General features: G+C 33.2%; 1 protein-coding gene across 1 annotated transcript in view; it reads right to left on the bottom strand.

Annotated features, from left to right (window-relative positions):
• The window catches only part of Gabra1 (gamma-aminobutyric acid type A receptor subunit alpha1), a 46225-nt gene extending 28794 nt beyond the window's left edge, over positions 1 to 17431 (bottom strand). Inside the window, exons 1-3 of the mRNA XM_052195528.1 lie at positions 17357 to 17431; positions 13710 to 13819; positions 223 to 290 (exon numbers count right to left, since the gene is read on the bottom strand). Of these exons, the coding sequence (XP_052051488.1) occupies positions 223 to 290; positions 13710 to 13819; positions 17357 to 17430 (252 nt within the window). The 5' untranslated portion in view covers position 17431. The remainder of the gene's footprint in view (positions 1 to 222; positions 291 to 13709; positions 13820 to 17356) is intronic.
• Between the last annotated feature and the right edge of the window lie 377 nt (positions 17432 to 17808).

Raw genomic sequence — 17808 nt, 5'->3', positions numbered from 1 at the left:
CCACACACATGTAACACTAAATGGCCTAAGCACTATATTTATGTCCTTAGACATATATAATAGTATGAAAGAAAAGGAAACCACAATTTCAAGTAGTAACAAGGAAGTAGAGGGTATTTAAGAGGGATTGGAAGGAAGAAAGTGAAGGGGAAATGATAGAATTATATCTTAGTTTAAATACCTAAACAAAACCTAAGAAATTAAACACATAGTGTCACTTACCATATCGTGGTCTGAAACTGGTCCGAAACTGGTGACGAAGATGTCAGTCTTCACTTCAGTTACACGCTCTAATGAAGCAGGAAATTACATTAGTGTCTATCAATAGCCACTATTACAGCTCACTATCACAAACTCACACCCAAATGGGAAATTTATTGACTTTGATTAGTCATTTTTGAAATAGGTCTACTGTGTAGTTTTGATAATTGACTATTTGCACATGGAGTTTCACAGGTAATATTTTTAATGGAGAAAAGATCCTAAATATGCCACCTTGAGAGGCTGACTTTTGGGAGAATCAGTTGCTTCTTAATGAATTCTTAAGGAATGGGCACACTTGCCTATGTGATGCTGAACCACTTCACATTATAATAAAAAATGGGTTACCATATTATAATAAGTAATATGTCTGAAGTTTAAATATTTTTACATAGTCAGACAAACCTTTCAGGTACATTGTTTACTCTTGGGATGTATAGAAGAAGGCATAGCAGACATTATGGACTCTTTAAGGTCTCAAGGGTATGCTTTACAAATGATTGCTTTCATTACTAGATCATAACTGAATTATCCAAATTACTCCCTAGGAAAAAATATGACAAATATGGAAGCATTTTCAGTTTTGATGAAAAGGTACATATTGTGGCATGGAAAAAATAATTTAGTATGCTGTTTCACGTTGAGTAGGATTTTATTACAGTGGCCTCTGACGGCCTATATATAAAGCAATAAAACATATATCTTGCAGTTTCATGACAACTCAACACAGATATTTTAAAAGGAACACAGTTACTATTAAGAACAAAAAAACATGACGGTGAAATGAAATGATTTGTTGAGGAGTGAGAATGGAAAAGAGGGTTATATAATTTTCATCTACTCTGGAAAATGACAGTGTGCTCTCTTAAGGGTGCCTATGATGTGTGCTTTCATTTCTATCTCTGTCAGAGGAGACTGAAAACATCACCCCGTCTCTACAGCAGTAAATTCTCTTGTTGATCAAGAGTTACCCTGTCTCCTCCTGCAATTCATTCATGGAGAGTTGAGAGTCCAGGATAACTGTATTGCAAAGGTGTTACTCTCACTCAACAGAAACAATTAGAGGAAGAAATCTTGTATCGGTTAACTATTTCAATTCTCTTGTCTGAGCAAAATAATTCTTCGATATTGAAATAATCCAGTAAGTTTCTTCAGGTGGGTATAGTCTCTGCTTCACTCTTAAAGCAGTTTTAAGTTTTTCATAGCTTGAAACAAGAAAACCTAGAGTTGTGTGTTAAGATCACACTTCTACATCAAGCTTCATCATGCTGTGGTGGAAGAAGCACCAGTGCCTAGTCATGCATCTCAGCTCTGCTGTCTTGTCTCTGCATCCTCTAGCATCCACCCTCATAGACCTCTGCACATCCATCATAGATGCTTCTCTCCATATATTTTTAACTATGATTGTTTTCTAATTTAAAACATCTCATTATTTTATATGATAACTAAAACTTAATTTTACATAGTGTACATCACTAAAACACTTTCATGCATGTGAATTCTGTTCTCATCAAGATTATATCACTTAGTCACACTTTATTACAACACCATGACCAATTTTCAAAAAACAATAACAAAGGGAAAATCAATGTCACATATTTAGAAAAGCAAGAGCATATCATACCATGTAGTGTCTCTTTTAATTCTTATCTTTTATATCTACAGTATATATTTTATTTGACACAATAAAATAGACATATCATGAAAAAGAACAGAAAGAAAGATAATAGATTTTAGAGCCTTGGGAAAATTTACACTTGGAAAATTTACCTTTATTTTTTCACTCTTGAGATGTATGCACATTTAAGGAACTCAAGGCTGACTTATTTGTCTGCACTTTGGCATGAATTTGCCATTGTGGGTACTCTTACAAATCCATGTCACTAGTATCTGTTTCTTGTGTGTAAAGGCAACTTAGCTTCTATTATAGAAATTCCAAAAGATAGCTAGTTAAGGAAATTGGACTGGCAGATTTTTTAACTATCACCCAATTTGGATCACCATGCCCAGGGAAGTAGCTTGAAAGAGTGAAATGAGGATTTACAGTATACCTTTTGCCCTTTGTTATTTTAAAATTGATGGTTAATAGGTGACCAGCTATGTAATCAACAATTTTGAAGGTCTGAAGTCATATTTGTAAAGATCATTGTACCAAACAAATAAAATCTGATATGTGGTTAGATTTAGGTTCATCAATTGCCAGGCATAATTATACCCATGCCTTACAGAAAATAGGCAAAAATGTAAAGTAATTTGCATGGATGACTAAAATTACATTTTAAAAATCTATTTCATCATCTCTTCTTCATTTATGGCCTGAAACTTATTTACTATATTAGTTCATCAACTTCAGGTACTTCACTTTATTGTTTAACAGCCACCTGCCTCTGAGATTTGTTCATTTTCACTGTATCCCAAAACAAGAAATCTGACCTTAAATCCCTGTGTCCTAACAATCTGAAATGACTTTCTTAAGATATTCTGTAATCAATTGCTTATCTTTAAAAAGTTTACAACTACTAGTTGCTGGCATTTTCCTTTGTATCCTCCAAATAGGCAAGAAGGAAGGAAAAAGGAGAAAGAAAGGAAGACAAATAGAGGGAGAAGAGAGGCAGAAAGAATGGAAGGGGTAAAGAAGGAAGGAGAGGAGAAGAGGAGGGGGAGGGGAACGAGAAACAAAGTGGGAAGGGAAATGAATGAGAGGGCAAGGGAGGAATGAGAACCTAGACAAAGGGAAGAGGGAGGGGATAGAAAGAAGGGGAAGGAATAGAAGTGAACAGAGGGGAGGGAAACAGAAGCTGCATACCTGAAGTATGCCGATGAGGGATTGCAGAGATTAGCAGGGAAGGATGAATGATGTAATAAGAGAAGGAAGATGCACAGTCAAATGACACACAGCTCTTGAGAGGCACAAAGCAATTCCAGCAAGAAAATGAACTCTTTCTCTGCCTTTTCCCATCTTAATGTCCATAAGACATGGTGTTCTAAGTAAATGAGTCAGTCCTACTGGCCTGTTTGTTTCCAAAGTTTTATGTTGAGTCTGAAGCTCGCAGAATAGATGACATTTGGGGCTAAATTTAAACCAGGTTAAAAATCTCAAGAAAATAGCAAAAATGTCAACATTTAAATTACATTTTCATTCATCTGTGACTATCCTTATACCATACATCTTTCATCTCAGCCAAATTTCAGAGTAAAAAGGAAAACTTTTTGACCAAAATGGACTTTTCACAAGTAGCATACCAGGAATGCCCTGAGAGGTCTGTGAGTCACTCTTTTTTATAATCCCAATCAGCAAGTCTCAGGCAAATCTCAGCAAAACTCAGTGGCATGGCTACCTCCCTATGTAGGATAAGCGGTGAGTTGAAACTAATATCACTTTAGGTCCAGCACCAAGGGTAAATAGAAATACCCAATTCTCTATGTTCTCTAGTTGAGATCTTTAAGCATTGCTATGCAAGCTTATTTTGCCCTCAGGCTTAGAAAATATATTCCTCTCAGTCCTTCTCCTCAATGTAAGTCACAAGTAATATCAATCTATCTATCTATCTGTCTATCTGTCTATCAATCTACTTGTCTATAGATCATTTATCTTGCTACCTACCTACCTATTTCAATTAAGGAAGATTAAAATTAAATCATATACTCTAAAACTAGAATTCACTTATTTAATATCATACTAACATGTCCTTGGTCATATATGGATGATACCAGCATCTTTCTAGAGATCACATGAAAAGAAAACAACATATTTTATGTTTCAATATGTTCTTCTTAGCATATATCAGCAGTCAGGAGCCTTAAATAAGATAGGTAAAAATAGGTATAACCAAGTCCAAACCAAATATGACTGAAACCCTTATGTAACTAAAGACTTGGCTGAAAAATATAAATCAATTAAAATAACTTGAGTGGAAGAACTGTTCAAAGATAAAAATATTCAAAGAATTTCACCAAAGGTGTTTTCCTTATAAAGACCTTACCACTGTCAATGTAATTGAAATTCAATGATTTTAAGTATAAATATATGCATATATTCATGTTGTCAAGGAAATAATATATAATTACTTAATAGAAATGGAGTCACATGCTGGGCAGTGGTGGCACACACCTTTAATCACAGCACTTAGGAGGCAGAGGCAGGCAGATTTCTGGGTTTGAGCCTGGTCTACAGAGTGAGTTCCAGGACAACCAGGACTATATAGAGAAACCCTGTCTTGGAAAACCAAAAAAAGGAAGAAGAAGAAAGAAAGGAAGAAAGGAAGAAAGGAAGAAAGGAAGAAAGGAAGAAAGGAAGAAAGGAAGAAAGAAAGAAAGAAAGAAAGAAAGAAAGAAAGAAAGAAAGAAAGAAAGAAAGAAAGAAAGAAAGAAAGAAAGAAAGAAAGAAAATGGAGTCACAATGATGAATATTTTTGCCTATTTAGAGAACATAATGATAAATCAAAATAAGAAATTTAATATAAAATATAAGTTCTTAAGCAAGCCTACCTTTCAGTGGTGTGTCTAAACATACAATGGTTACATCAGCTAAATGCCAGGGAACAAATCTCTTTTAATCTGGACTTTCCAACAATGCCAAAACCCAGAGAAAGGATTGAAATAATAAAGGCTTTCAAGTGATATTTCAAAAGGCCAATCAGTGCCAGAGGCATAAGGGAAAAAAGTATAGTAAAATTAAGATGACTGGATTCAATTGATCATATAAGGTGTCCAATTTAACTCTGATTTTCTACTAGGAAAGCTATGTGATTTTTAGGTACCCTCCTTGCATCTTTGTAAAATTTATTTTTGTTTCAGTTTATAAGTGAATAAATGAAAGCTAAAATGAAAATTAATGTGATTTACATCTGTTACATGTATGAATTGAAATTACTTGTCATTTTGAGTGTGCTAAATAGATATAATTCTATATAACAGTAATAAAATCATGAGAAAAACCACTAATATTTCTGTTCTGTAGCACATCTCTTAGCTTTATAAATGAAAATTTATTTAAGTAAGACTTGATAGATAGGTGTAAGATAGACAGGTGGGAAGATTACTATGGAATGGATAGAAGAAAATGATCAAGATGTCTGGAGCCTGGAGATGCTAATGATACCAATAGGAGATAATGCTTGGAAGTAAGGAGACTGCATTGGAGTCGATGGCAGAAAGCAGCCGACCTTTGGACTGATGCCCCAGAAAGCCTTTGGGTGCAGAAGTAGCAATATGCTACTCGAACCTCCGGAAAACAACTGATGCTCTGTAAATAGTGAGGTGTAAGATGACTGTAATAAAAAGAATATGAAGACCGGAGAGTTGCGGGCAACGTGTTAGCAATACTCATCACAACATCTTGTTTAATGGGGCATTAGCCACATGTTCTAAGAAATGCTGTCAACTGAGCAATTCAGAAATATTCATTGGGAAATTTTTTATGCATTCTTAATTTATGAAATCTGATATCAAGACCAAATGAATAACATTACTCAGCATCATAAAATTAATGCAAAAATCTTAGTTTAAAATGGTTCTTTTGAAAAGCTGACACTATTCTGGGTTCCCACACAAATACCAATGTATTGCACTGAAACCACATTTGTCCCCAGTCTTTCTATTCTCCTAATGCCATAAAAAAAAAAAAGAAATAAATTCTTCCCTGGTTGATTTGTAAATCAACCTAATTTGTGTTTACCAACTAAAACTGGACATAAGGTAAAGAGTTATGTCTTAAGACATCTAGCAAGTCCTTGACCATTTAGTGGTTTGGGATTTAAGTTTCTCAAATAATACAAGCATCTTTGTGAAATAAAGATTGATTTTTCTATCGGGCATGATTTACACCTCATTTCTACTGAGAATTTTCTTCTTTCTATGATCATAGGAATGGTATCTTTTGAGAGAGTGCTCACTTGAAGAAAAGTTTTGGAAACAAATTATTTTTATATGTATATGTATATTTAAAGGTTTAGTTTGGATATCCCATGTAGTATTTGAGATCTATGTTAACAGCAAAGTAATATTGAATAATATCCCATTACAAAGAAACTAGCTTTCTGTTAAATTCAAAGTAGTTCTCTGTGATTCAGATTCTTCTCTCAGAAAAAAATGTATAAATTTATAGAGTTCACATTCTACCATCAAGTGAAATAATACACAGAAAATATTTAAGGGACTCCACCATGGAACTGGAATAAAGATGAGAAATGCAAAGGATAGGAAAAGGTTAATTATAGGGGGAGAAGAAATTACCCATTCCCATTTTCTAGGACTGGCCTCTGTGACCTGAGTCTAGTCTCGGTGGTTTCCTTTTATCACAGAGGAAACTCTTGGGCATTGGTCATGAAGATGACTGACATACAACAGGAAAGACTAGAATAGAATGTTTATAAATATGTGATAACAGTCCTTAGTTAGCTTAGAGAACCGTTACGTAAGTTGGATTCTTGAGCCAACTGGAGATCTCAGCTAGTAAAGAGTCAGAGGGATTCTCTGTTCATTGAACCATGTCTCCTGGGGCTTTGGTCGGCTGTCTTTCTCTACAAATACAACTATGTCACAGACTGTCTCAGTCTACTATTCCTGTGGAAGGGTGTTGCATTTCCAAATATCTGAACATCTGTTCCACGGTTTGCATTCCAGTTCCATAAAAAGTATAATAAATTTTAAGGGAAGGATTCGAAGTATAGAAATGTTAAATCCTCTATTCAAGATCATTTTCTTATAAAATATATATAACACCAATGAGAAGAGATTAAATAAGCAGTACCCTTTAAATTGCCTTTTTTGATATTTTTTAATAAATACAACCTTTTTAATTTTATCTAACACTATTACATTGTAAAAGATATATAAGCTGTTTAAAATTCTTCCAAACACAAATAAGTAATCAGTGCTTTAATGTTAGTTAAACATGAATATTATATTTCTCTCTGATCTCAATACTACCCAGGAAGCCAAAAAGTAATGGAAGTTATTTTTTTAATACCAGCTATCTTATAAATTAGCCAATTAAATTAGATTTTTAAAGAGAATTAAAATAGTCATTCTGAGGCTGTGGCATTTCACATTGGATTCTACTTCTTCACTATCAAATCTATTTTTATGTCCTTATCCATCAACAGTAATGAAATATCTCTGACAGTATTATCATTTGAAAAACAATCTCCTTTAAGACCTTCTGCACAACTCAGGCCCAAAACCTAACTGCACAGTTCATTGGTGTGTATGGTCTTTGGGTCTAGTTAATTTAGGGTGCTGATACTTATTTTATTTGCAAATCATCTTTGAAATAATGAAGTTCATAAATTAAATTTTTAATGTAAAATAAAAGTAAATTTTAAAATGAGTAATTTTTAATATTTTCCTCAATTCTAGCGACTTAAACTTTTAACAATTACACAAAATATGCAACAGTCTACTCACGTTTGCTTTCCTTTAGTTTGCTATTTTTCAAATATTTGATAAAAATAACAAAATGCAAGTATATTTCCTAATTAACAAATACAATTTTTTTTCAGTGATAAAGAACTTCAGCCCAGTTGACTCTTTCGAACTGATTTTTCTTGTAATCATTGTGTTAACAATTAGTCTAAAAGATTTTGTATGGGTTTGACTAACTGAAGACTGGGAAATTATTTATTTAATCTTCTTTGTTCATTTTGAAGCAGTGTGTCTTGTAGCAAAGCTTGCCTAAATTTATTTTGATACACATGATGACTTTGAACTCCTGGTTCTCCTTCCTCCATGATAAAGATAAATTGTACTGTTTTAGTTAGATTTTTCTCTTGCTGTGATAACCACCATGATCAAACACAGCTTGGCAAAGAAGCAGTTTACTTCAGCATACATTTCCACATCACACATCCTCACCAAGAGAAATCAAAGTCAGAACTCAGTTCTGGCCTACCTAGAAGAAATAGCTGATTCACAAGACATGGAACAATGCTTTTTAATGTCATGTTTCCTTATGTATTGCTCTAAATATTTTCTTGCAACATGCAAGATCACCTGTTTAGAATGGAAGCACCTGGAAGCTTCCACCTGGATCGTCAATTAAGAAGAGGCACCACACATAGGGTACATGCCAATCTAATGGGGGACAGTATTTCAATTGAGTTTCCTGCTTCCAAATGACTTCATATTGCATTAGGTTGATATAAAAGTAGCCAGTACATGTACCAAGAAACATAGATTAATTCTTTAACATGAGACTTCTAAAAGACTTTGAGTATCTAGGGTTGCCAATGGCTCAAGGAGTTACTTAGATCCTTATTAACCATTGTTTTTCCTCTAGCAATAAAATAAAGATCAAAACCAAGGAATTGAAATAAATTAATACTGAAAACACAAAGAAAATATTTAATTACAGTCTGTTAATACTGTCTGTCTAAAAACATTATGAACTACTTTTCTACTCAACCACCTATGCTTGTAATGTTAGAAATATTCACTTCTATCTCTTTCATTGGCTTTCCTTATCTGTGTGGTTTGGTGAGGAAATCTTGGAGAGCTGTCTGTCTGTCCATGCATTCTTTGTTGCAATTAAATTTAAAAATAAATCTAGAAATTGTTAACAACATTTCCAAGAAACACCAGAAAGAAAAAGAGAATGGGAACTGTCTTTGAATGCTGTTCAGTTGTGTCTTCACCAAGATTTTATCCCTTGTTCTCTCCCTCATTCATATTCTACTTAAACATGGATTTAGAGGAAATTGTTTTTGAGATGAATTTGTTTTTAGATGAAAGCTTATTTTAAAAGGCAGCTGCCTGAAACACGAGGAAGAAGACAACTTTAGGCTAGTGAGGAGACCTGTGCAGTACAGAACATTCCCTGTATGCCAGCCTGATTTACAGAGAGACTGAAGCATATCATAAAAGGGAAGTGGTCTCCTCCATTTTTATGAAAGAATCAAAAGAGAAACGATATATCTAGAAGGGTATTGCTTGTAGTGTTTGTTCTTAGAGCCCCTGAAGAGTCTCTTCAGCAGCAAGCATTTTGTCTCTGTCTGTGGCTTATTGTTTTATGATTCCAGAAATTTGAATGGAGCCTATATAAAGAAACATCAAATTTTGCCCAAGTCTATTCAGTTGTTAAGTTGGGGGAAAGTCACAAACATCCAGCCATCCATAGTTCATTTTAACACATGGAATAAAAAATTAGAAATTGGATTCGTTGAAGACTTTCCATTTGTTCCTGTTTATGGACAAATATAAGAAGCTTCCTGTCTCTACGTCTGCCCAGCCCGCCTTCTCTGCTTCAGAATGGTCTCTAGTCCTGTCTGTCACAGAGGTGCTGCTGAGAGCCTTTTGTTCCCACTCCTCATCTCCTAGCCTTTGTTTGCTTCTACTTGAAGTTATCTTTTCTTATCTTCCCATTCTTTCTGATCTTCAGTCTTTACTTCTCTATGTCAAACTTTTAGACTTGAACTTGGTTTATTTAAACACTCTTTGAATTACCTGGTGGAAGAAGATTCTCTTGTTTTCTTACCATGAAAGCAAGAGATTATATATTAGAAAAAAATCTGGTAGTTGTTGATGATTCTATAAATTTTCTAGCTATTCATAGTTTGAATTCTAATTTTCTTATCAAATACAATTACGTTGTGTTTTATGTATGCATTTTAGTGGCTCCTTAATTTCTTTTTGTTCTTTGTAGATTAGAGACTTGATGTTGTACTTGTTCTAATCTATTTAAGTTCAACTATGCACAACAGAAAACCACAATCCCTGTCAGAATATTTCTATTCATGTTATAATTCCATTTCCTCTTCCTCTGGTTGACTCTTGGTCCTAGCCTTTTAAAATAGTATTATTAATATCCTCAAGTTAATTTCCAATACGTGGATCTATGAAGTAATGAATTTCATTCCTACTTCCATCCTGGTATACACTCTCAAATAATAAAACTAAATAAATCATGGAGGATCTGCATATGGAGGGATTGTTTACATAATGTTAAGTTTCAATATCATTCTGTGTGGATATTCAGAACAAAACTCCCTGTCTTTTTCACAGTTTTACCATAATAAAGAAGACAGCAGGGCCCTTTTCTAAGAGAACAACATCTCAGATATAGCCATGTACAAGCTACAGGAAAACCTTTGCTGCATTTTCACATAAGATAAAGATTCTGCTTGAGACTTGATGTGCCAGTGGAAAGGGAGGGAAGGGGGATACTCAGGGGAGGCTTCCCCCCTCTCAGAGGAGAAGGAGAGGGGATATGGGGGAAGGAGGGGACCCACAGGAGGTGGGGGACAGCAATCAGCATGTAAAGTGAATAAATAAACAAACAAACAAATGGAAGAAAAAAGATAAAGATTCTGCTCTTCCTTTCCATACTATTTTCTTCTGAGAATAAAAGAGTTATGTCAAAAAATAGTCATAATTCTAATTAGATATGGAGCCCATTTTGTTAAATGAATTCATAATTAACCATGCTATGCTTGAATTATTTGAAATTTATAGCAAACATAAAATTAAATGCTTTATACCCAAAGAAAATAAAAGTATTTTTATTTATCCAGTCAGTACCAAAGTTATCCATTTTCTATAAATTCATAGCTGCCTATGAATTTATAAAATCAATGTCTTGGAAGTATAGTTCATATTCTAACTACAATAAGCATCAAAATGTATATAAACTGTTTTAACCTTAAAAGAATCACATATTTGTGTCTTAAAATGAAGAATATCATCAAAATTTATAAAATAAGGTTATTTATATTCCAGGCCAATATTTAAAACAGAAACAGATGATTTCACCTGTGTTTTCCTTTGGTTTTTTATAGCTATCACATTCTTTAATTCAGCATTTTCGAGAATGAAAGACAGCAAAATTATTTCTAGAGATTAAAATACCTTATTTTAAAAATGTGTTTTTCTATATTCTGAATTTCAGTTATCTTGCAGGAGTATACATAGTCTTTATGGAATAAACCAGTATTTCTGTTCACAGAAATAAACCACAAGTCTGTTTTACTATTTTCAGAGATTAAGTGATTATATAATTTTAAAAAGTATTATTTTGATAAACTAATGTAGTCATTTGTTTAAAGAAGTCTCAGTGGGAGAGGATGAGCTTAATCCTGTGGACACTTGATGCCCAAGGGAAGAGGTGCTGGTGGGGGTGAGGTGGTGGTGGATGGGCAGATGGGGGAGCACTTTCTCAGAGGCAGCATGTCTTTGCTTGTCTGTGTGTGCGGGGGGGGGGGGGGCAAAGAACTTGAGGAAGGATGACCTGAAACAGGGGAGTAACTTTTAGAATGTAAATTAATAAAATAATACAATTAAAAATAAATCTCCTGATATAGTTCTCAATTTTTCACATTAAAATATATTTTAGGCTGTTTCTTCATTTGCCATACATATATATATATATATATATATATATATATATATATATATATATATATATATATATCCGAGGTTTAAGTGTATGTAGAGTACATTTGTAAAGAGTAAGTACATATGGTTAATAATAATATATATGAAAATCAGCAATAATGCTCTGTTATTTAGACTGTAATAAGAGTATAATCATGACTGATTATTAAAGCAAGTGTGTGTGTGTTTGTGTGTGTGTGTGTGTTTGTATAAAATTCTCAAACTGAAAGTCACATGCACACCTTTCAGAGGACATTTATAGACACAAATACGATTTCATAAACTAGAATGAATGAAGGTTTGGCATATGAGCTTCATTCTGCTGCTATTGTAAGGATCGACCTGGGACAGGATAGACATTCAGGAAAGGATTTATATAATTTATCAGCATTTTCAGAAGAGTTTACTTTTTTAATCTGTATCAACAAGCCAGTGAATGCTTGATCCTTTAGTTTTAGTCTTTGTAAATTTATTTAAACTGTATATAACAAGAGCAATTTTTCAATTCAGATGCTTAGACATACAATTATATAACTGCATTATGAACAGAGCCATACTGTCCATTTTATCATCACTCTGTCTCAAATTTAAAGTTTTTTTTTTTGACAATGAGTCTTCCTATGCTCCCTAGGTGCTTTCTGAAACACTAGACTCAATGTGTTTACCCTCTTTCCTCATATATCCTAGTATCTGAGTTTATATATACTATATGGTATACTCAGCAAATTTAGAATAATATTTTCTCCCCATGAGTTAAAGGAACAGAAGGTTGAGAACAAACCTAAAGAAATATCATGTCCAAAAATTAATGTTTGAACTTGATAAGAAAGTACACTTGATAAGAATATATAAAATAGTATATATATATATATATATATATATATACAAAATCTGAAACTTTGGCAATGGTGAGCCATTTTTCTCTTAACCAAATATCATTAGATGCTAATGATATTTGGGAACTTCAAAATAGAACAACAAATCCCTGACATGTGATCATAAAATACAAGCTATGTAATTTCAACGGGGATCTGGGAATATAATTCACTAGTAAAATATGTCTAGTATGTACCAAGTCTTTCATTCCAGTCCCATTTCTGAACAATGAATGAATGATTCTAAATCCATGATACCATTTTGTTTGAAAAGTAGTGTGTGAGTTCTTAAGATTAGCTTTCTTTACGTGTTCTGGCTAACCTAAACAGAGGCTTTTCATACTGCTAATTAAATATTACCATTGGATTCTGTTCCTTTGAAACAGGTGAGAAAGTGGCTGTAACTTAGAGTCATACAGTGGTATGTGGGTTTCCTGTGAGACTTAGACTTTCAATTTCTTTCCTTGCTTTCCTTGTTTTACTTTAAGGCAAATAGTTTTCTATGGCTTCAGTTGCCTTAATTCAAATACATGAAGTTGTGTGTTATTTTTCACTGATTATTGTGTGTGTATACATACATATGTGTGTATATCTATTATGTATATATAGTATTAATCATTATTTTTTCCCAAACAAATTCATTAGTCAATTAATCAATTATTTTTAAATAAGCATGAAAATTTACTAAAGAGAACTATAGAATAACATTCAAATACATGGTTTAAAAATAAAATATTACCATCTATTCTATTCACTTTTCATTATAGAGATAGAGAAATATAACACAAAGATATGATTGGCAACACAATATTCTAAAATAAGTATTTCTAGCATAGAATTATAGATACCTTTTGAATTCAGTACAGATATAACAGGTGAAGTTAATATAGCTTATACTGAAAAGGAAAACATTATCTTCATTTTTATTCAATCAATTTATTAAACAGAAAAAATTGTGCTTGCAAAAATATGTATCTCTTTCCTGTCATTGTGAGAATTTTGTGCCTGTCCATCACAATATATAGATAGCTATGTGCACAAAATGATCTTAGTAGATTGAAATAGCACTGAACTATTGAATATCATTAATTATCAACCAATATGCTAACATTTTTACTTACTGCTTAAAAAGAAATTAAAGGTAGATAAGTAAATATTCAATAATAACTAAACTTTCTAAAAGAAAAATGCAAGAATGTAACTCACCTCCCAAACCTGGTCTCAGACGATTATCATAACCGTCCAGCAGTCGGTCCAAAATCCTTGTGAAGACAGTGGTGTTGTCTTTAAGTTCATCTTGGGAGGGCTGCCCATAGCTGAGGGGAGAATATAGAAAATAATAGCATCAAATTTTCAATGAAACCTCTTACAATTCAATACCTTTCTTGGAGTTTCTTACTTTCCATGCTGTTGGGAGTTTGAACGTCATTATAACTCAGATTCTTGTCTCCTATGTGGCCTCATTGGTGACAGGTTTTAATTTTAATATGGAAAATGAGTTCTAACTCTAGGTTTTCAGTTCTCAGCACAGCAAGTTCTAGAAGAGACATATCTTCTCTGAGCAAACAAAACTGTTAAGTCATACTACAAGAAACATTTTGGAGGTCTTGATCTAAATGATTTACACTTATCTACATATGTGAGTTTCACAAGTAACTCAAAGGGTTTTATTTAATAGCACATTTTTCTGTATCAAAACTCCTTCCATTTCCTTTCCATACATTTGTGCTTTTGAAGTTCTCGATGTTCTTTTAAGATATTCAGAAAAGGAAGATATATAAGTCATTTATTATTTTCTTTATTTTTTTTTACTGTGGGTGTATTGATTCCCCTTAAGATGCATGAAAAAATGAAAATTCATTCAAACCTTTATTTTCTGTATCTTTCTCATTTCTGGGTTTAGACATAGTAGAACTGTTGAGAAAAGCAACACTCTTGATGTAAGGTGCACTCTAGATGTAGGGCAGCATCGTATTTAAGACACAACTACTTAAGAGCAAAGCAGGGGCTAGAAATGAGGTTTTCCACTTTCTGGAATAAGACTTTATTTCCAACCTTCTGTAGAGTAATGGCCATTCCTGTTCTTTATATTTGGGGATATAGTCTCTCAGCATTATTATTCTAGCTTTCAACCATATAGAGCTTCACTTCCCATATTTTGTGTTTCTTATACCACCCAATTTATTATCTATGCAGAATTAATCGTGTTTTACGTAATGACTAGCATGACACCTTCAAAATCCTTGGAGAGAAGTAGTTTCTATCTTAGAAAAAAATTCCACTTGATGACAAATTTCAGGGAAAACTCTGACCTTGAATGAAAAGCTCAAGTGGATATAAGGTGTAAAATTAAGGAAGGGTAACATATCTATACTTCATATTTAAATTTTAGTATTCTTTTTGTTTCACTTCTACATAGTTATATGGTTAATCAATAATGTGAGCAAAACAGTAGTGTTTTAAACCAGAATTCACTTATTTGACAGGGGACAACAAATATAATCTATTATCACCTCAGGAAAATAACGCTGTTTTGCAAGTAACTAACTTTGTATAAGCAAAATTCAGACCACTTCCCTTTTTCTTAATTTTATAAAATTTTATTTAAAACCTGCAGATATTTAAAACATCATACACCAAATAGAAGGGAATAAGGAAAGATTGAATGCAGATAACTACCACTTTAAAGATGTAAGTTAATTTGTTTTTCTAGTACTGATTCTTTCATGGATAAATGCATAAAAGATATTCAATACTAAAAGTATAAACTTTAATGTGACTCTTCACTGCTTCTGTTCTGGATGCCTATTATGACTGTACAGATGTTAATTGAGGTGTATATACTTCCAATAATTGCCTTTTCTGATAAAGTTTTAAATCAAAATTTATAAATAAAATTTCTCTATGGTACTAAATATATAGAATTTATTTCCACACGACCATTTTTCATTCCTTAAATTAAACATTAATCCATTCACGTCCCACAGATTGAGAGGTTACTCTCATTTAGCAAAATTAAACACCTTGCTGTCTCCTTTTGTGTTTTAAGTAAAGTTTTCAGTGAGCTTGTGACTTCTTGCACGTTTCATTACCAAATGACAGCAGCAAGGCAAAAAAGCAGGATCGGTTTTCTATAAGTGACTACTGGTAAAAATTCAATGTCACAAACCAAATGCCATCCATCACCTTTCAAGGACACTGGAAGGTTATCATGATAAAGATGAAGAGATGAGAACACACCTAGGGATTCACGAAACTCCCCACAGAGAAAGCTCTTAGGGACAAAGCAATGAATTTAGGAAGGAAAAGATGATGAGTTAGAAAATCATCAGAAGGTGGTTAGACTGCTAACACAACCCTCAGAATCCCTGGTATCTGTTACCTTTATCTGTGCGTGTGTTTCCACAGCTTATGTAAAACGCAAGCAATCTGTTCAGCTTGTGAATCTTGCTTTCAGCAATTGTTTGAATTGGAATGCAAAGAGATCAGCCCCTTCCACCCACCCACCCCCCTAAAAAAATTCATCCCTGCTATTCCATTGGGAATGGAAATCTTTCTTTATTGTGATTTTGTAATCAGGCTCATCTTCAACCTTACGTCTAATTTCCTATATAAAATTACAACTGCCACACAACTCTAGGAGAAGGACTAAGATGACTTTGGGGGAATATAAATATCAATAACAACACAGAGTGCCCTAAACTGAATACTCATTTTGAAGAGAAATGTCAGTTACTGAACCTGCTTTTGATTCCACATGAACAACTCTGTAATAAAACACTGTGCACTAACTCCATCTACAGGTCATTATAATAGTAACACTTCATATAATTTTTCAAAAATCACTGCTCACTTAACTCCTCAAATTAAGAGTATCAGACAGTAATGTGTGTCTTGTTCTTCCCATATTTGTTTATGTGGTAATACTAAAAAATAACACAGTCAACATCTCGTTTAAAACCAATCCTCAGAAATTTCTGCCTTTCCAGATGATTCCATATCTCTGATTTTTACTCATAAAGATTATACTTCAAGGAGTCCAGGATTTTATTATATGTTGAATACCTTTTAATGAGGCACAAGAATAAACTGAACAAAAAACTGCTAAAGTAGAGAACAATATAAAATATTTGATCATTTAGATAGTTGCTATTACAATATCTCATGTTCTTTATTGGATCATCAGAAAACATATTTATTAGTTCAACGTACTAAAATTTATTTACAACACTTCTTCCTCGTATTAATGCTAGATTAGCAAAATTTAATTTTTATCTAGTATTTTACAACAATCATCTGGAATATTCTATCTCTATAGATTTAACCATGGTTTAAAACACAATATGCATGTATTTATAACCATATGGCATTCAAATTATAAATATTATTTTAACTTTTTTATTTTAAAATATTACTTTACCTTCCATGCTTTTTGTAAGTTACTCTATGATTTTGCAAATGTTTAGAAAATTTCTTGTTGAAAATTAACTTATAACATACAGGGCATACAGAGATTAATCTGGTAACTTTTCCCATAAATTAGGAAAGTATATTTATTTTGCTCAGTTACAAATGAAAACTGAAAAGTTCAGCATCAGACTTAAAGGTTGAATCCATAATTTCCTAGTTTAAATTTCAAAATAAAGCTTGCTAAGTGTATTCTAGTGAGCATCCAAACAAGAAAGTTATTTTCATGTTCTATTCTTCTTTAGTCTTAGCTGAAATTTTATTGCAGTAAAGTTTCCTGAATTCCCTTAGTCATGAATTCATCCATGGACAATATTCTTCCCCCTGATGGAATAAATGAAAAATTACAGAAATTGTCATGCAGATTTTAAAGAAAATGCCCCCACCTTCTTCCCGACAGGGTGCTCAGAATAAGGGTCCAGGCCCAAAGATAGTCGGAGAGACCCCGACTTTTCTTCATCACGGGCTTGCACAGCTGAAAAGTAGAATAAGTAGGGATCAATGTGTCTTGCAAGAAACATCAGGTTATGACCACCAGAGCTGACGGAGGCAGTTCCAATGAATGCTTTGAAGTCAGGAAATGACCTCACTGGAATATGACACTCATTGGAAGCAATGGAAACCTGGACCATCCACTCTCCACCTTGAGTACAACCTCTCTGTTCAGGACTATCCCAGTATTTTAATTTACCCTGTAAAAGCTGAAATGCTTTCAGGTGACACAATTGCTCAATTAAAATAAAGCTGTGAGTTTGGTTTCTAGAGTAGCCTTTGCATTTCCATCACTTGCTGATTTTTTAATCCTTTTGTTGTTGTCGTTTCTGTTTATTGTCTGAAA

Source organism: Apodemus sylvaticus, chromosome 10 (genome assembly GCF_947179515.1).
Source record: "Apodemus sylvaticus chromosome 10, mApoSyl1.1, whole genome shotgun sequence".
In the NCBI taxonomy this organism is placed as follows: Eukaryota; Metazoa; Chordata; class Mammalia; order Rodentia; family Muridae; genus Apodemus; species Apodemus sylvaticus.
The sequence above is the reverse complement of the archived record's forward strand: the minus strand, read 5'-3'. Positions and strand labels throughout refer to the sequence as shown.